This window comes from Pongo abelii, chromosome 3 (assembly GCF_028885655.2).
Source record: "Pongo abelii isolate AG06213 chromosome 3, NHGRI_mPonAbe1-v2.0_pri, whole genome shotgun sequence".
Classification (NCBI taxonomy): domain Eukaryota; kingdom Metazoa; phylum Chordata; class Mammalia; order Primates; family Hominidae; genus Pongo; species Pongo abelii.
The window spans coordinates 60,674,706-60,694,930 of NC_071988.2; the positions used below are offsets into that span (position 1 = coordinate 60,674,706).

The 20,225-nt window shown below is 44.4% G+C and overlaps 1 protein-coding gene and 1 long non-coding RNA gene across 3 annotated transcripts in view; one reads left to right on the plus strand and one right to left on the minus strand.

Annotated features, from left to right (window-relative positions):
- The window catches only part of SPMAP2L (sperm microtubule associated protein 2 like), an 80,195-nt gene extending 64,238 nt beyond the window's left edge, over positions 1-15,957 (minus strand). The window contains exons 1-2 of one of the 2 annotated variants that reach the window (XM_054553994.2): positions 15,332-15,932; positions 270-395 (exon numbers count right to left, since the gene is read on the minus strand). In XM_054553994.2, the coding sequence (XP_054409969.1) occupies positions 270-395; positions 15,332-15,824 (619 nt within the window). In that variant the 5' untranslated portion in view covers positions 15,825-15,932. Of the gene's footprint in view, positions 1-269; positions 396-15,331 lie in introns of both variants that reach the window. The other variant, XM_024246082.3, reaches the window with a different exon arrangement.
- A 64-nt stretch (positions 15,958-16,021) lies between these two features.
- LOC129058988 (uncharacterized) overlaps positions 16,022-20,225 on the plus strand; it is a 63,205-nt gene continuing 59,001 nt past the window's right edge. Inside the window, exon 1 of the long non-coding RNA XR_008524522.1 lies at positions 16,022-16,156. This is a non-coding gene — a long non-coding RNA (uncharacterized LOC129058988). The remainder of the gene's footprint in view (positions 16,157-20,225) is intronic.

Sequence of the window (20,225 nt, forward strand, 5' to 3'; positions counted from 1 at the left end):
CAGTTTTGTTGCTTACTCCACTGTACAATCTTGGGTAAATTAATTTCTCAGGGATTTAGTTTTCCCTTCTCAGATACGAGGATTAATAGGTCTGTGTAAAGATTAGTGATAAACAGCCCGGCGCAGTGGCTCATGCCTGTAATCCCAGCACTTTGGGAGGCCGAGGCAGGCAGATCAGCTGAGGTCAGGAGTTCGAGATCAGCCTAGCCAACATAGTGAGACCGTCTCCACTGAAAATACAAAAATTAGCCACTCATAGTGGTGTGCACCTGTAATCCCAGCTACTCGGGAGGCTGAGACAGGAGAATCACTTGAACCTGGGAGGCGGAGGTTGCAGTGAGCCAAGATTGCACCACCACACTCCAGCCTGGGCAACAAGAGCGAAACAACTCCATCTCAAAAAAAAAAAAAAAAAAAAAGATTAGTAATAAAACAAGATTAGTGTATACATGTACATCACTTACATATATATATAGCATCTTGCATATAGTAGATGAATGGTAGTTACAATTATTGGTTACAACTTCAGTGTATCAATGGCTTAAATAGAGCACTGTAGGAAACACAATTAACTATTCAACGAACTTGTGATTTGGTTCCTATAGGCAAGCATGGTGCCAGTATCGAGAGAACACAAATGAGGAAGGTCTCTCTTCTCAAAAGTTACGCTCCAGTGGGAGGCAGGCTATGAATTTAACAAAAAAAAGTAAATGGAACTTTTAAATTCAGAACTAGCATGGTTAAACAAAAATGTTTAAGTAATTGTTAAGGAAGTGTTTACTATTAAGGGTTCCAACTGCTTTTTTTGTTTGTTTTTTTTTTTGGAGACAGGGTCTCTCTGTTGCCCAGGCCAAAGTGCAGTTGCGCAATCATCACTCACTGCAACCTCCACCTCCCCAGTTCAAGCGATTCTCGTGCCTCAGTCTCCCGAGTAGCTGGGACTACAGGTGTGTGCCACCAAGCCAGGCTAATTTTATTTTTTGTAGGCAGGGTCTCGCTATGGTGCCCAGGCTGTTCTTGAACTCCTGGGCTCCAGCAATCCTCCTACCTTGGCCTCCCAAAGTGCTGGGCATGAGTCACCACACCTAGCCACGAAAATTATTAGTAAAATGTTAAACCTACTTTGTAAACATGTACTCACATGTATTTTCATTGGTTTGTGTTTCTACCCTCCCTTCATTTCTAAAAGGATTCGAGGTTGCTTACATAAACAGACTACAATAGGATGTGTCTGTTTTTAGATGAAAAACCCAAGGAAAGAGAAAAATAGTCAGGAGAAGGGAAAGAAAAATAAGGGAAGCATAGATAATAAAGCCTAGCATAGTCGTATCAGAGCATTCTACCAGGGAAAGAAAGACACCAGCTGTTCCTAACATTGGAATCTTTTAGGAGGAGGGTGGAGCAGGGGCTTCATCACCATATATTTCTTTCTTGTGTTTGTTTTCTCTCTCATAGATTAGTCAATCACATGCAAATGTCAGTAGCCCGGCCGCAGACTGTAGGATTTACACTGACACAGCTGCGCCGGGCGGGTCTGTGTGGACAGCGCTGTCCTCAGTGGCATAGGACGGGCTCGATGGCCCCGGGCATGCTGGCCACCACCTTGCAGACAGTCGTCTCGGGGACACAGAAGCGCAGCCTGCGATGGGCTTTCCTGTTGAGAATGCTGCCGTTGCTGAGCTTTCTGGTCAGTGTTGAAGAGGATGACGTAGTTGTGCAGGTCCACAAGCGGGTCTGGAACTGCTCCACAGTCTCCCTCCCGCCCTCGGGCCAGGTGGCGCTCCAGAAGGCGGAGCCAGAGCGCGTGCGGCCGGCATCCAGGCCACTAGGGGGCGCAGGTTGGCAGCGGCTGGAGGGCTGCGGGGCTCGGCCTAGCGGCGCCCAGCAACTCGAACTGCGACACACGTTGAAATTAAAAAAAAAAGTCTCTCGGATGAGGTCTTAACTGGTGTTATACAAGGAGCAGCAACATAAATTATAAAACGTTGGTGGAAAGCCAAATAGAACCCTGTTTTTTTCACGTTTTTTCCCCTCTTCAAAGTTTACTCCTGATTTGTGTTGCATGAAACTAAGTTAAAAAAATAAAGTTTCCAGTGAAGTATTATAAATGACTGAGTATGAGGCATGATTTTCCCCAAAAAATTATTCTTCAGTAAAGGTTACCTTATATGCAAGCTCTTAAAAGAACCCATCTTAAGAGGTACTTTCTCAATTGCTTTATTTTCTCAACAAAGAACTGGGCAAGGAAAACGTATCGGGGCCGGGCACGGTGGCTCACACCTGTAATCCCAGCACTTTGGGAGGCCAAGGCAGGCGGATCACTTGAGCTCAGGAGTTCGAGATCAGCCTGGCCAACATGGTGAAATTCCATCTCTACAAAAAATACAAATATTAGCCAGGCGTGGTGGCTCACACCTGTAATCCCAGCTACTCGGGAGGCTGAGGCACGAGAATCACTCGAGCCCAGGAAGCAGAGGTTGTTGCAGTGAGCCTAGGTAGGGCCATAGCACTCCAGCCTGGGTGAGACAGCGAGACTCCATCTCTCTCTCTCTCTCTCTGCCTCTCTCTCTCTCACATACACACACAAACACACACACACACACACACACACACACACACACTCTCAATATATGCTAGAATGGGAAAAGTACAGAGTTCTCCCTACCAAAATTAATACGTTAAGCGAAGGAAAGGAATAAGAAATTCAAAACAGATTTAGTAATTATTCTTGGGAATATAATCTCATAATCCTAAATGCTAGGTGTTGTTCTAAAGCTTTAAACATTATTTTATTTATTTATTTATTTTTTTGAGACAGAATCTCACTCTGTCACCCAGGCTGGAGTGCAGTGGTGCAGTTGGCTCACTGCAACCTCTGCCTCCCGGGTTCAAGTGATTCTCGTGCCTCAGCCTCCCAATTAGCTGGGACTACAGGTGCACACCACCACACCTGGCAAATCTTTGTATTTTTAGTATAGAAGGGGTTTTGCCATGTTGGTCAGCTGGTCTCGAACTCCTGGCCTTAAGTGACCATCAGCCTCTGCCTCTCAAAGTGCTGGGATTACAGGTGTGAGCCACCATGCCCAGCCCTAAACCTTATTTTAAAAACCAAAACATGGCTGGGCGCGGTGGCTCATGCCTGTAATCCCAGCACTTTGGGAGGCCAAGGTGGGCGGATCACGAGGGCAGGAGGTCGAGACCATCCTGGCTAACAAGGTGAAACCCTGTCTCTACTAAAAATACAAAATATTAGCCTGGTGTGGTGGCGGGCGCCTGTAGTCCCAGCTACTCAAGAGGCTGAGGCAGGAGAATGGCGTGAACCCAGGAGGTGGAGCTTTCAGTGAGCCAAAATCGCACCACTGCACTCCAGCCTGGAGACTCCGTCTCAAAAAAAAGCAAAACATAAACACAAAACGCAATAACCACATAGTGATTGTATTGTAAAGGTAAAAGTACACCTACAGGATGAATTTTTTTTTAAAGTTCCTACTTTTACATGACATGAATGGGTTCTGATGGCTTGTGATAATTTCCAGTCACAGCATCAAACACAGGTTCAAAGGGACCCTGTCTTACTCCTAATAAAATAATGGAATCTAATAAAATAATGGTATCTAGGCAATGAACAAGACTGGTTGTTAAAACCATTAGGTGAAAGGTGGATTGGAACTAACGTTGAGGGATCACGGCTGACCTCACCTGAACCCACTCATCAATCTTACATTCCCCAAAGTGGGAGAGCCAGAGGCATGCACCTTACTCAAAGTGTGATGCTAGAGGAAGAGCACGTTCAGCACTACCTATCAAAGAACGTTGCCAAAAATAATTTATTCTGAGTTGAAGCAAGCCTCTTAATCTGCAATATGGGATATTTTACTGAATTTTCCTGACAAATAAATGGTGTTTCTAAAAGGGAGAGAGGACAAGGTCTATCGATGAAGAATAACAGAGACAAACAGACTGTAGGGGAGAAAACATAAGTTATTTTCTTCCCCTTTTTAGGATCTTAGTTGAGACACTTTCCTAAAAAAAAAAAAAAAATGTTAAATTAACAAAAGAAAAACAAGCAGAAGTTTGTGAACATGAGCTGTACCCATCATGCAGGAGAGGTCTCAGTTCAAAAGTATTTCTCTCTCAAGGCAGGGGTTTGGGGGCTTTGCTTAAATAGAATTTTAACAAAGAGCCATACATGCTATACAGTGACCAGAGAAAGGAGAAAGCAGTTGTGGTCTTTTTAAAGTCAGGAAAATGTGGGAAGATAATAAAATCTGTTCCCAGATTTCTCTGTTGCCTGCTAGTGCCTTCTCCAATAAGGAAGAGTTGATGTCCCCGCCACCAGGCAAATGGCGCCTGAGGCAGAGCATTCTTCTGCGTTTTCATTGTCTTTTACTTAACATTCATCAGTATTTTGGTTTCCTTCAAGACCTAACTCCCAAATGCAATGTGAGGCTCTTGTTTAATTCCTAATTTGAACAAATCAACTGTAAAAGTATGTTTTTGAGACAATTAGGGAAACATGTATTTAGTGGGCATTAAAGAATAATTGTGGCAGGGCATGATGGCTCATGCCTGTAATCCTAGCACTTTGGGAGGCTGAGGTGGGAGGATCGTTTGAGATCAGGAGTTCAAGACCAGCCTGGGCAACCTAGGAAGACTCCATCTCTATAGAAAAAAGAAAGAAAGAAAGAATAATTGTAAATTTTGTTTGGTGTAATTATGACATGATAATTATGTGGCTTTTTAAAAATCCTTAGCAATTAGAGATGCATACTGAGGTATTTATGGGTAAAATGACATGGTATCTGGCAGTTTCTTTAAAACAAATTTGTCCTATAGGATGCCCAAAAATTAGGGTTGGGGGGTGCCTAGATGAAACAAGATTCAAAAACAGTGTTAATTATTGAAACTACGTAATGGGTACATAGGGGTTTATTATAATATTCTCTATTTTGTGTATGTTAAGAAATTTCCATAATAAGAAAATCTTTTACGTTTTCTATCTCAAATAACTTAGAAATAAAAATAATGTGCCCTTAAAAACTGTGTTAAATTACTCAAAAAATGACTCATGATGTCAAATATGCAAGTGAAAAAATTAATAAAACTGTTTTCCATGAAATATGACATTAGGAATAAATATTTCTAAATTATACCATTTATTTTAATATGTTACTTTTATTTTTTAATTTAAATTTTTGTAATACAATTATAAACATTTGTCTATTTTAGCTCTATTTTTTAAAGTTTATATATTCAAGTTGGCAAAAACATTTAAATGTTGTTATATTCAAGAATATACAGTAATTGCACTTTGGCAATATCTTGTTATATCAAATTAAGCAGTTATATTAAAATATAGACTCTCAACATTTGTTCATAGTGATTGGCCAGTCTAGCCACTTCATTTCACTAGAAAGGAAACAGACACACAGCTATGACGTAACCGAAAGTAAATCCCAAGTTTCCTAACTCCTAGTCCAGTGCTCTTCGCAACAGAACCAAATTTCCTCTTCTACATATGCTCCAATTGAAATCCCCAGGATGCAACTGGAGCCATGACTCCTGGGCACAGCAGTGTTCAAACATTGAAATTTCTTTGGGGACAGTAGGGAAGAGTTGACACATCCAATCCATCCTCATTGGCTGATTTTCCTGTAGTAGAATTCCGGTATCACTTTCTGTCCCCAAAATATTTCCCAGCCCACTCTTCCAGAGAAAATAGCAGCGGTGCTTCTTTTCTCCCATTTAAGGGGCTTGACCTATCTTGTCACTAGTTCACAGGCTTTGGATGAACTGATGGGCTTTTGTCTTTCTTTCTTTTCTTTCTTTCTCTCTTTTCTTTCTTTCTCTTTCTTTCCTTTCTTTCTCTCTCTTTCTCTTTCTCGCTCTTTCTTTTTCATTCACCACTGATCAGAAGGTATTATATGGCTTTTTTTTGTTTTGTTTTGTTTTGTTTTGTTTTATTTTGAGACAGAGTCTCACTCTGTCACCCAGGCTGCAGCGCAGTGGTGTGATCTCGGCTCACTGCAACCTCTGCCTACCGGGTTCAAGCGATTCTCCTGCCTCAGCCTCCCGAGTAGCTGGGATTACAGGCGTGCACCACCACGCCCGGCTAATTTTTGTATTTTTGGCAGAGGCGGGGTTTTGGCATGTTGCTCAGGCTGGTCTTGAACTCCTGACCTCAGGTGACCCACCTGCCTCAGCCTCCCAAAGTGCTGGGATTACAGGCGCGAGCCACCATGCCTGGCCCACGATATGGCTTTGAATGCCGGTCCTCCGCTATATGCATGGAGACAACATACCAAGTCTCACATTCTTCATCTGTAAAATGAGGATGCAAATAGTACTTACTTCAAAGGGTTGTCTTAAGGATAAAATGAGATTACATTAAATATTTAAAACACTCAATGAACATAAGCTACTATTAATATGACCTCAGTAACTCTTGAGTGAATCTAGAAAGTGTTCAGGAATGGCCATATGAATGACTTTTATGCTGACTTTACCCATTCATTTTAAGCTTTGGAATAGAGAAGGATAAAGAAACTTAAATCCCTGTCCAAGGTCATGCAGCTTACCTTTCAGGTAGAAAGACAGACAACAAGCAAGTAAATAACTTCAGATAGTGGTAAGCGCTGGGAAGGAAATAAATCAGTGTGACGTGGCTGGTAAGGCAGAAGGAGGGGGTGCCTACCTTAGGGAGAGAAGTCAGGGCCTTCCTGAAGTAGCATGGTCATGAGACTCTCTAAAAAGCTTTCAGACTCTGCTTTAGAAAACACTACATTAAGGCAGCCACAGTGGCTCACACCTGTAACGTCAGCACTTTGGGAGGCTGAGGCAGGCAGATCACTTGAGGTCAGGAGTTTGAGACCAGCCTGGCCAACATGGTGAAACCGTGTCTCTACTAAAAACACAAAAATTAGCCGGGTGTGGTGGTGCAGGCCTGTAATCCCAGCTACTCAGGAGGCTGAGGCAGGAGAATCGCTTGAACCCAGGAGGCAGAAGTTGCAGTGAGCTGAGATTGCACCATTGCACTCCAGCCTCAGCAACAAGAGCAAAACTCCATCTCAAAAAAATTAATAAGTAAAAAATAAAAAGAGGTTATTGTTGCCACTTAACTCAGAAAAATGAAGTGCTTGTCCTGTAGGATACTCCAGTACATTTTACTTTGTATGCTATGGATGTGTCATTGTTGTGGATATATTCAGCCTCCCCAACCACATAAATAGTTCTTCAAGGAAGGAATCCATGTCTTATTCATCTACAGCTCAGTACCTACACCATGAACATAGTATGTGCTCAATAAAGTTCAGCAATAACAGTGATGATTAGGTGATGATACTATTGTTAGGTGACAGAATAATAGAACCGATTCTATAAATTTTTAAAATTTGGCACACAACCAAAATGCCATGTCTTAGTCATCTTTGCACTCCATAGGACACAGAAGAGTGACTTAGTAGTCGCTCAATAAATGTTGGATGAAAAAATATCTTATTGAGTGAGTGGAGGCACGGGGATGTGCTAATTATTGCCCAATGTTTACACCACTTTTTGTAAATATTATATAAATATACTTAGTGTTTGTTGAGCTTTACTAAAGGAATTAATGTAAAGACTTACTGAAATTGACAAGGAAAATCTAGAAGACAAATTGAGAAGGTAGAAGGCTTTAAAGTAGTCTTTTCTTTTCTTTTGCTTTTTTGAGTCTCACTCTGTTGCCCAGGCTGGAGTGCAGTGGCATGATCTTGGCTCACTGCAACCTCCACCTCCTGGATTCAAGTGATTCTCCTATCTCGGCCTCCAGAGTAGCTGGAATTACAGGCATGCGCCACCATGCCTACCTAATTTTTGTATTTTTAATAGAGCTGGGATTTCACCATGTTGGCCAGGCTGGTCTTGAACTCTTGACCTCAGGCGATCCGCCTGCCTAGGCCTCCCAAACCATTATAGGCATGAGCCACCATGCCCAGCCTAAAATAATGTTTTCTAAAGCAAAGTCTGAAAACTTTTTAGAGAAAGTCTCATGACCACATGACTTCAGGAAGGCTGCTTTAGGTAGCATGGACAGGAAAAGCCCTACAAAAGATTAGCTTTCCCACCTCTTAACAACAGGCTGAGAACCAGTAATAGAAATTAGCCATGAGAGAATCCTGGGAAAACAACAGGCATGCCAGGTAGAGAGAACCACAGATGCAGACTCTGAAGCAGGGCAAGTATAGGGGTTCACCTTTTGGAGGAACAGAAAGGAAGCCAGTATGACTGAGACCAAGTGATCAGGAGGGCGAGTGGTAGGGGATGTCAGAGAGCCTGTGGAGCTCTACACACTGCTGCAGGAAGCTTGGATTTATTGTAAGAGCAATCAGAAGCCACAGGAAGGACTATAAGGGAAAGACATGATCTGATTCATTTTTAAAATACCCACTCTGGCTGCGGTAGCCATGGGGCTGCAGGGGACAGGAGTAGACACAGGCAGACTTGTCAGGAAACTCATGTAGAAATCCAGGTGAAGCAGGGCATGATGCACTTTGGGAGGCCAAGGCGGGCAGATCACAAGGTCAGGAGATCAAGACCATCCTGGCTAACATGGTGAAACCCCGTCTCTACTAAAAATACAAAAAAATTAGCCAGGTGTGGTGGCGGGCACCTGTAGTCCCAGCTACTTGGGAGGCTGAGGCAGGAGAATGGCGTGAACCTGGGAGGCGGAGCTTGTAGTGAGCCGAGATCGCGCCACTGCACTCCAGCCTGGGCGACAGAGCGAGACTCCGTCTCAAAAAAAAAAAAAAAGAAAAGAAAAGAAATCCAGGTGATAAGTGACCACAACTGCACAACTGGAGTGAGTGTGTTAGCAGCAGAAATGAATAAATTCAGGAAATATTCTTGAGATAAAACTGATAGAACTTTCATTGGGTGCATTGTACTTGAAGGTGAGGCAAGAAGAATAGATTTTCTTTAGCTTGAGCAACTTCAAGATATTTTCTCAGATGGGGGAGACTGAAGGAAGAACAAGGCTGGAAGGGAAATCAAGACTTCTGTTTGAAAAAGTATAGTCAATTTGAGAAGCATATGATATATGCAAATGGAGATGTCCAGGAGGCAGTTGAATATGTAAGTGTCAGACTCAGAGAAGAGAGAGAATATAAAAATTTAGAAGGCAGCAGCATAGAAATGCTAAACTCTTGAGTGAGTGTGGTTATGACCACCTAGGGGTAAAAGTGTAAATATTTTTTAAAGGGGTCAGGACAGAGCCTGCTAGAATTCAAGAATTCAGAGAGGGTTCAGCAAAGGAGCCTGAGAAGGAGCAACCAGTCAGGTAGATGCTAAACTAGGAGACTATGGTGTCACAGAGGCCACGAGAAGGGAGTAGCCAGTTGTGTTAGATGCTGCCAAGAGGTTTAATGAGATAATAATACTAACACATTGGCTGGGCGTGGTGGCTCATGCCTGTAATCCCAGCACTTTGTGAGGCTGAGGTGAGCAGATCACCTAAGGTCAGGAGTTCAAGACCAGCCTGGCCGACATGGTGAAACCCTGTCTCTACTAAAAATACAAAAATTAGCCAGGCATGGTGGTGCACACCTGTAATCCCAGCTACTCTGGAGGCTGAGAGAGGAGAATCACTTGAACCCAGGAGGCGGACGCTGCACTGAGCCAAGATCATGTCACTGCACTCCAGCCTGGGCAACACAGCAAGCCTCCATCTCAAAATAGTAATAAAAATAATAATAATAATAACACTACAACACTACTATTACTACCAGCTAACGTCTACTGAGCACTTACAATGTACCACATCTGTTCTAAGACCTTTATGGGTATTAACTCTTTGAATCTTTTTGACAATGCTAACGATAGAGAAGAAACCATTGGATTTGGTAACACAGAGGTCAAATGAAGAGATCTTTCATTCAACAACAATTAATTCCTGACTTGTTCCAGGCAAGCTTGAGGCACTGAGGATGAAAGACAAAGGTCCTGCCTCCATAAGAGCTTAATGTAAACAAGTAAACAAATAGATATATCATACAGTCTGATAAGTGTCTCAAAGAAAATGAGCAGGCCAAATAATGCTCTTTTTGGTACCCCATGAAAAGGAGATGACAAGTTATTTGAAAGAAGAGTGCCCTGGCAGAGGAGAAAGCAAATGAAATAATGATCCTGAGCTCAGAGCAAGGATGCCCATGTGCCTGCAGAGCAAAAACCGACAGGGGAGTAGTAGGACATGATGTCATGGACATATCAGGTCAAGTTCAAGGTGAGGTTAGTGACAGGCTCAGATCAAGTGGGGCCTTGCAGGCCTGCTAAGGACTTTAGAGCAGGGGTTCCCAATCCCCGGGCTGTGGACTGGTTCTATCTGTGGCCTGTTAGGGGCCAGGCTGCACAGCAGGAGGTGAGAAGCAGGCAAGCAGGCATTACAGCCTGAACTCCGTCTCCTGTCAGATCAGTGGTGGTATTACATTCTCATAGAAACACAAACCCTATCATGAACTGCGCATGTGCATGTGAGGGATCTAGCTTGCGGGGTCCTTATGAGAATCTAACTAATGCTTGATAGATTGATCTGAAGTGGAACAGTTCCCCCCACCCCTTGAAAAAATTGTCTTCCACGAAACCCGTCCCTGGTGCCAAAAAGGTTGGGTATCCCTGCCTTAGAGGTGAGAACCCTACCTGAGGTGAGAACCCATTCTGGAGGGTTGAGAGCAAAAGAATTGCATATAATTTATGTTCTAAGGGACTTCTGTGACCAGTGTAGGTACAATGAACTGGGGATGGTGCAAGACAAGAACCCAGCTGGAGGCTACTGCAGTGGACCTGTAGCAGGACGAGCCACAGACAAAACCCCTCAGATACCAAGTTAAAGAAGGAAGGGCTTTATTCGGCTGGGAGCATCAGCAAGACTCATGTCTCAAAAACTGAGCTCCCTGAGTGAGCAATTCCTGTCCCTCTTAAGGGCTTACAACTCTAAGGGGGTCTGCATGAGAGGGTCATGATTGATTGAGCAAGCAGGGGGCACGTGACTGGGGGCTGCATGCACCAGTAACTAGAACAGAACAGGACAGGGATTTTCACAGTGCTTTTCCATACAATGTATGTAATCTATAGATAACATAACCGATTAGGTCAGGGGTTGATCTTTAACTACCAGGCCCAGGGTGTGGCGCTGGGCTGTCTGCCTGTGGATTTCATTTCTGCCTTTTAGTTTTTACTTCTTTCTTTGGAGGCAGAAATTGGGCATAAGACAATATGCGGGGTGGTCTCCTCCCTTCGACCAGGCAAGAGATGATAGTGGCTTACAAAGATGATGACATTTTAAATGTTAAGAACCGGCCATAGTCAGGATATAGCTCAAAGTTACAATTTGCTAATGGTTTAAAGTCTGAGTGTAAGAGAAAAACAGGCGTCAAGAATGATGCCAAGGTTTTTAGGCACCTGGATAAATAAATGGTGGTGCCATTTGCTGAAATGGGAAACAATGAGGGAAGAGCACATATGGGTGTTGCAGGAAGACTTCATTGGTGGGCACATTATGGTTTTTTTGTTGTTGTTGTTGTTGTTTTTGAGATGGAGTTTCACTCTTGTTGCCCAGGCTGGACTGCAATGGTGCAATCTCGGCTCACTGCAACCTCCACCTCCCGGGTTCAAGGGATTCTCCTGCCTTAGCCTCCCGAGTAGCTGGGATTACAGGCATGCACCATCATGCCTAGCTATTTTTTTTGTATTTTTAGTAGAGATGGGGTTTCACCATGTTGGCGAGGCTGGTCTCGAACCCCTGACCTCAGGTAATTCACCCACCTGAGCCTCCCAAAGTGCTGGGATTACAGGCGTAAGCCACTGCACCCAGCCCACATTATGTTTTACAGGCCAAACTGATACTCAAGCGGGGATGATAAATCAAGGACTGATTATAAAACTTGAGTTTAGGGGAAAAACTGAGGCTAGAGATAATTTGGGAAGTTACCAGAATATAGTTAACAGGCCATGGAACTGACGACCTCACCCAGGGAATAAGGAAAGTTCTAGAAGAATGAATCTGAGAGGACTAAGCCATTGGTCACTTCAACCTAAAGGCTGGGAAGAGGATTAAGCAAAGGAAACCCACTAAAGAACAATCAGTAAGGTAGGACAACAGAGGTAGAGGCATTCCAGAAGTCAAGTAAAGAAGACTTCTAAGAAAATAAGAGGTTAATGTGTTAGATGAGTAAGATGAAGATGAATAATTAGCCATTGAATTTCACAAGGCAGAGGTCATTGTGACCTCAACAAAAGCCACTGCAGCTAAGTGGAGGGGATGAAAATTTAAGTGGTTCTCTAGAGAAGGGGGAAAAAGAGGGAAAGAGGACATGGAGATAATGACTTGCAGGCAATTCAATTAAGAAATTTTACCTCTAAAGCAGAGCAAAGAAATCATGGTACCTGGATGGGCACATGGGGTTCAGGGAAGGTTTGGGGTTTTTTAAAGATAAGAGTTATTGTGCATTTTGCTGTTGTCCTTGTTGTTGTTTGGTTAGTTGGTTTTAGTTTTTGTTTTTGTTCTTGAGACAGAGTCTTGTTCTGTTGCCCAGGCTGGAGTACAGTGGCATGATCATATCTCACTGTAGCCTCAAACTGCTGAGCCTGAGGTGATGCTCCTGCCTCAGTTTACCAGTAACTGGGACTACAGGTATGTACCACCATGCATGGTTAATAATTTTTTTTTTTTTTTTTTTTTTTCGTAGAAACGAGGTCTCACTATGTTGCTCAGGCTGATTTTGAATTCCAGCCTCAAGTGATCCTTCCACCTCGGCCTCTCAAAGTGCTGGGATTACAGGTGTGAGCCACCACACCCAGTCCATTGCACATGTTTGTATGCTGATGGGAATGATCTAGTAGAGGAGAATACAATGATGCAGGAGAGAGAGGCTAATTTTAGGAGCAAAGAGCTTAAAGAAGTTAGATGGGATTGAAATCCAACATATAGATTGAGGGAATGGCCTTTAATAGGAGCAAGGACAGTTCATCCATTATTAACAGGAAAAAAACTAGAGTACATACGTATAGATGCTGGTATTTTGGTAGATTTCATGGTGGAAAGATATGAAGATCTTTCAGAATTTCTTCTATTCTCAGTGAAGTAAAAAGCGAAATCATCAGCTAAGAGCAAGGAGGAAAGGATGCATAAGGTTGAGGAATGAGAGCACTCACCATAAATTCTGGGACAGCTGGAAAATAAATTGACTGGGGAAATACAGTATGACTGGCAAGCAGCACTGAGAGCCCACTTGAAGTTCAGAGGCATGGATTTAAAGGTCAGTTAGCATAGTTGGCATAGTTGTTTGCCTTTCTCTCGCCATTGTCTGTTATTCCAAGTGCAGGCAAGAGTTGGATTTAACAAGGCAAGAATGACAGAGAAAGAGAGAATCAAGGGAGTGATTCCATTGTTGGTCCATGGAATATAAGGTGAGGAGAGACAGCAGGACATAAGATAGTGATATATAATGAAAAGTTAGTAGGATCAATGGATTTGAAGTCCCTTAAGCTGAAAATTTGATAGGGGGTTCATGGAGGAGTGAGCTGGAAAGCTAAGACATGGTTAGAGATTAGAGTGCTTGAAATAGTCTGGAAATGGTACAGCAGTTAACAATGGCTTTGATAGTGGGTGCCTACGCTGGGGTGAAGGACAAGAGCTTTCCAAGTGAGGACGTCAGAGAACTGAGAAGCCAAATGGATCATCCAAGTGGATATGAAATCTCCATGCATGATGATAGGAGTGGCGGCAGAGAGAAAAGCAGTAAACTAGAGCAGTTTTGGGAGAGTAGAGGAAAGAAGCCTAACCAAATGTGTTGAGAATGAGAGGTGAAGAAATTGAGTCAGTGAGTATAGACAACTCTTTTGACAAGTTCTGCAATGAAGAACAACAGAGAAATGGGGGTGATGCTGGTGGAAGGGGAGAGTCTGAAAATGACATGGGGTCAAGAGTTATTTCAAGATGGAAGATTCTAGAATATGTGTATGCTCATGGAACTGATTAATTAGGGAGAAATTGATGCTGTAGAAGAGAGAGGATAACTGCAGGAAGAAAGTTCTTCAGGAAATGAGAGTGGTATCTAAAGCATAAGTGAAGGATTTTGCTTTTCATTTTAAAAAAAAGGCACAATTCTTCCCTGAAATATGAGAAAAGGCAGAATTCATGGGTACAGATGCGGGTAAAGCAATAGATCCATTGTAAGAAAATAAGGGATTTCGTGATTGATCACTTCTATTTTCTCAATAAAGAATGAGGCAAAGTATTCAGCTGGGTGGGTGGGGGGTCAAAGGTGTGAAGTTTAGAGGAGAGTAAGGCAGTTAGTCATCTTCAGAGACTGGGAAAACTAACTTACTAAGGGAATAAAGTGAGCTTGCCAGGCAGTGCCGAGTGACCAATTGAGATGAAATTGAAATAAACCAGACAGTATGACTGTGCAATTTTGCACAGCAAGAGTCAACTGCTGGGGTGTAGGAAGCGAGTAGATGGATGGCTGGGTTTAATCAGGATTGAGGTTTTGTCAGAAGTATGATGGATAACCAGAGAGCCAATGGAATGGTGGAAGACATAAGGGAGCAACTGCAATGGCAGACCATGGAGTCGAGGCTGGGTAAGGAGGAGTCAGTGAGAACATGAGATAAAAATTGGTTTCCCAAATGATTGGCGGTCCAATGAGGACAAATAATTGCTTTGGGTTGGGTCATTAGTGAGGGGTCATAAATGAGTGGGTGGGGTCAGAGCAAGGATGTTTATACCCAAGTCCCATCTGCTCTGTTACCTTGTGAAGGTGGTGAGGACTGAGCATATCGTGAGCACTTTGTAGATGCATACTCTTTGAATACTTGCTCAATGAATGCTTTGTTTCCACATGTGACCATATGCCAAACACTGACGAAAATATCCTCCCTTCAAGGATCACTCTCTTTAGTTAAAGAGAAAGATGAATGGTGAAATACAAGATCTTAAGTGCTCTAATAAGGGTAACATTCAAAGTGCAACCCAGAGGGATGCAATGACTAACTGTAGAGGCGAATGAAGAAGGGCTTCAAAAGGAGGTAACAATAGCTCATTAGGTGGCAGTGGAAGAGAAGAGATTCAGTTTCTCTCATTATCAGGGTGTCAATTTCCCATCGGAGTCTCTTGAAACGCAAGGGCTGATGACTGCGAAGCAACAGGTACATGACACGAGTTCTTTTCAATATGGCAAGCTCTTGCATGCAAACCTCCACCTTAGGACCCCCGGTTCTAGATGGGGCGTGAGTGCTCAGCGCGTGGGGAATGAGGCGAAGGGAGGAGCAGGAGAGGGGATGAGGGAAGGGGAACACCTACCACCCAGGAAAGACAGCTGAGGCCGTGGCGGGGCTCTGGTGATCAGAGATGGGGAGATCATTACTGCGGCGCTGGGAAGCAACTCGGTTTCCTTGGCCTCGCGGGACTTGAGGGGCTCACGTGTGTGGCGGAGCTGGCGGGGCTCACGGGCCTTGAGGAGTTTGGGGGCTGCATGGGGCCCATGGAGTTCGTAAGGTGCACAGGAGTCCCGGGGCTTGTGGGGCGCATAGGGAGCGTGGGGCTCATAGGACTCGTGAGGCTCATCACATTCCTCGGACTCGTCTCGCTGGTCTTGCTCCCTGACCTCCTCGGGTTCCTCGGGATTCTCGTGTTTCTCGGGATCCTCGGACTCCCCAAGCTCTCTGTGAGTGTCGAGAATCCTGAGCACAATGGGCTTCTGGAAGACTTCGGAGCAAGTGGATATTTCTGTTGAGACCTGCCCATCGGTCACCTCGGACAGCGCAGATGAACCTAGAAACTCTTGGTTCTCCATTCGCGCCAGAAGCTTCTGTCGCGCGCGGCGTTCACCCTCCCGACTGGTTGCCCAGGCGCAGTTTGCTCTCTGCGCGATTCTACAGGGGCTGCCGGGGCCACTCGAGCCCCGCCCCGCCTCCAGCCCCGCCCCCAGCCCCGCCCCGCCCCAGCCCCACACAGCCCCGCCCCGGTCTAGCCCCCGAGCCCCGCCCTAGTCCCACACAGCCCCGCCCCGGCCGGACTCAGCCTCATCTCACTCCGCCTTCCTGTGCGTTGTACGGTTGCCAAGGGGACGCACCGCTCTCCAGGACCTTCTGGGCGCATCCGGGGGCGGAGAAAAGCCAGAGACAGGTCGGTGGAGATAGGAGATGAGATGCTGACCCTGTTCCCCGTGTCCAGAGCAAGGATTCTCGCCTGCTGTCGTTCGCGGAGGCCCTGGGGTAGAGCATGTCAGTTTCTAATCTAGTTGGGGCGCCCCTCACACCCCAGAGGCAATCTGTATAGAGCTTGTGCCCAGAGGTTCCTGGACACAATCTCTATACAGGCTTTTGTCCCCTAATCATGCTGGGAGAGGATGCCGGGACTGACAATGTTCTAAGGCCCTCAGTTACTAATACTGATTTCCATCAATTTCTAGTTAAATGCACGACCATCAGAATGGAGCGGGGGCGGGGTGCGGGGGGTGCGGGGGAGGTGGATCCACCAGTGCGACATTTGACATAAGCTTACATTCAAGAAGAGTCTCAAACTTGAATGTTTTACTTTATCTCCACATGAAGTTCTATACACAGTCACAAAGAAACACTGACTGGATTAAAAGAAAAATATATTCATCTACAACTTGTGTCTCATTACAGGGCTCACTACTGAAGTATGCTATAAGCTACTTTTTATAAAGGGCTGTAATTATCTTGTGAACAGTACAACTGTGTGCTGTGTTCTGTGGGTGCGTCCATTAATTTGGTAACTGTGGTATCTTTTAAATATACCACAATTCTTGTAACCCTGTTTTTGGCATCCTCTCTTTTTTATCACTTATTATACCAAGAGACTTTAAAAACGTAGGTGGCCTAGCCGTCTCTCAATCCTTGAGGAGTGCTTTCAGCTAATTTTCATGGTGGTGACAGTGTGATAGAGGGGAATAGAAGTGGTGGAGCTTTACTGATGTGTTTATTTTCAAGGGAAGGGACTAGAGGTGTTAAGGAATAAGTTGTCTGTTAAAATATATAGTAAACCCAAGTACCCCTTTTGCTCGTTACTGGGTATTCCTTGTATGTACTTAATCTCATAGATGCTAAGAAAAGTTAGAAGAGAAATATTTTGGATTGTGAATGTTATCTGGAATGGTACTAGGAGATTCATTCTAGCATATGCGTATATGAATCAGGGAATCTCCTTCAACCTTACTTTGATATAGATGTGTGTAATATTGTATGGAAGTTCAGGAAATATCCCCCAAAACTTGGAAGGAGAAATAAAGCTACTCTCAGAGAGTTTTAACGCAACCTTTAAACCAATCAGGGAGGAGTTATGTAAATCCACCTTAAAGAGGCAGGATGGCCCTTAAATCAGTAAAAGTAGTCCCCGGCTACATGAAATGTCTTCGAAAGGCCAAAGAACATGTCAGTTGAATGAGGGGGATTCAGGCCACTGTGAATGTACAGAAGGAGCATCATAGAGGCTGTGCCTTCTCAAAAACTGCAGAAAGGAGGGGATCTAAGCCAATAGACTGCAATTGTTACAGCCTATCTTTTAGGCCCACTTGCTATGAATGTGGTACCACTATATATCAAAATATTCATGTTCAGCTTTCTTTCTTTCTTTCTTACTTGGGACAGGGTCTGGCTCTGTTGTCCAGGCTGGAGTGCAGTGGAGCGATCTAGACTCACTGCAACTTCTGCCTCTTGAGCTCACACCATTCTCCCACCTCAGCCTCTTGAGTAGCTGGGACTACAGGCGCATGCCACCACGCCTGGCTAATTTTTTGTATTTTTTGTAGAGACAGGGTTTTGCCATGTTGCCCAGGATGGTCTCAAGCTCCTGAGCTCAAGCGATCCACCCACCTTGGCCTCCCAAAGTGCTGGGATTACAGGCATCAGCCCCTGCACCTGGCACAGGCAGCTTTCTGACATGACTTGCTTCTCAAGGAGTCTGCTTATTGGGAAAGATTAGTAATGATCACACAGAATGAATTTTTTCCCAAGTCTGTCTTAGTTCATTTTATGTTGCTATAATAGAATACCTGAGACTGGGTAATTTATAAAGAACTTATTTCTCATTGCTCTGGAGGCTGGGGCATCCAAGTGCATGGCTGTGGCATCTGGTGAGTCTTTCTTGATGCAGCATAGCATAACATGGTGGGAGGGCAAATGAACATGAAAGACAGAGAGGCACCAGGGGCTGGACTCATTTTATAACAACCCACTCCCACCATAATGACATCACGATAAGGTCATGGCAGGCCACCCAGGCCCATCATCATGTCTCTGGATTCTGCAATGGCCTCCGAACTGGTGGAACTTCTGACTTTTACCTTTGATCACCTCCAATCATAACACTCCAAACCATTTTTTTTAAATCCTCAAGCTTTGCATTATAAGGTGTTCCATACTCTGGTCCTTTTTTCTCTCTCTAGTCTACTTTGAGCCACTCCACCCTTGCTGTCTACATTCTGGCCTCCCTGCTCTTCTCTAAAGTGTCAAGCTCTTTCCCATTTCAGTCTCTTCTCACACCTGTTCCCACTGCCTGGAGCCCATTTCTTCCCACTCTTTACATACTGGCTCTTTTCTGGCCTCTGGGGCTCAGCTTAAATATTACCCACTCAAAGAGGTCTTTCCAGCCCATATTAATTTTAAAAATGTTCCCACCATTATTTTCTATTTCAGTTCCTTGCTTCAACAAGGAATAATTTGTAATTATTTCATCTGCTTGTTTATTTTTGTGTGTTTCCCCAGCTAGAATGTAAGCTCCTTAAAGACAGTGACATTCTCTGTCCTGGTCACTGGTATATTCCCTGTGCCAAGCACAGTGAATGACTATGAATAGCTGTCATTATTTCGTTTTCCTGCCTAGAATCCCTTCCCTCTTCTTCTGAAGGCAGAACCCCTCCTTTCTGCAGGGAACTCATTCAATATAGTTTAAGGGGCTGATCCTTCCTTCTAACCCAGGTCTGACCAATCCAGCCACAGTAATTGGTTCAGGGATGAATATGCAACCCCAGAAGAGCCAATTGGTATCCGTCCGTGAGATTTAATGGATGTCTGCTCAGAAAGGGAGGGTCCATCTTACTCTGAGATCATGAGCTATAAGAATGGCTTGTGTTGACAGCAGTCATCTTGCTGCTCTGATGAGGGAATCTGAGAATCAAACCAAGCAGAGGTTGGCAGGGCCGGGACATGGAGAGACAGTCTTATCTTTGAACTTCTGAGCTCCTGAATCCACCCATGCCCACATTTTTCAGGATGATGAGGAAAAAAAATTCTTTTTTTGTGGGGGCACACACAAATTTGAGTTGAATTTCCATTAAAAAATTTTTTGTAGAGACAGGGTCTTTCTATGTTGCCCAGGTTGCTCTCTAACTCCTGGCCTCCAGCAGTCCTCCTGCTTCTGCCTCCCAAAGAGCTGGGATTACAGGCCTGAGCCACTGTGCCCAGCCTCTTTTAACAAGGTCTCATTCCATTGCCCAAGCTGAAGTGCAGTGGTGCAATCACTGCTTACTGCAGCCTTGACTTCCCCAGGCACAAGTGATCCTCCCATCTTAGCCTCCCAAGTAGCTGGGACTACAGGTATGCACCATTACATCTGGTTCGTTTTTTGTTTGTTTGTTTCTGGTGTGTATTTTTTGAAGAGATGGGGTATCACCAAGTTGCCCAGGCTGGTCTCAAACTCCTTGGCTCAAGTGATCCACCTATCTTGGTCTCCCAAAGTGCTGGGATTACAGGCGTGATCCACTGTACCCAGGCTGAATTTCCTTTTAACTGAATTTATTTTTAGCTGAAAGAGTTCTGGCACATTTTCTGGCACATGGTGCTCCCAAAATGTTTACTGAATGAAAAGGCAGATCCACTCTTGGTGTGCTAACTAAACCTACTTTCTAACATGACTCAGCTTCTCAAACCTGGAAGGCTTGTAAGCCCGGAAGGCTGGCAACAGACACGAGATTGTGGTAAAGTCTCCAAGGTCGTATGCCACTCCATTAGGCCCACTGGACAGGCTACCAGACAGGCAGCCTCTCTGACAATATGCCAATCTGTCTGGTTGTCTAGTGCCATTTCTGTTAGAAACCCCCATGACACAAACCCTCATCGTTAGCCTGAGAGCATCTCAAGTACAGAATCCCTGCTTTGTTCACCCTGGTGTCAAGCAATGACTGCCATGTTGGCACTCCATAACTGTCCACTGAAGGGAAAACTCCAGCGAC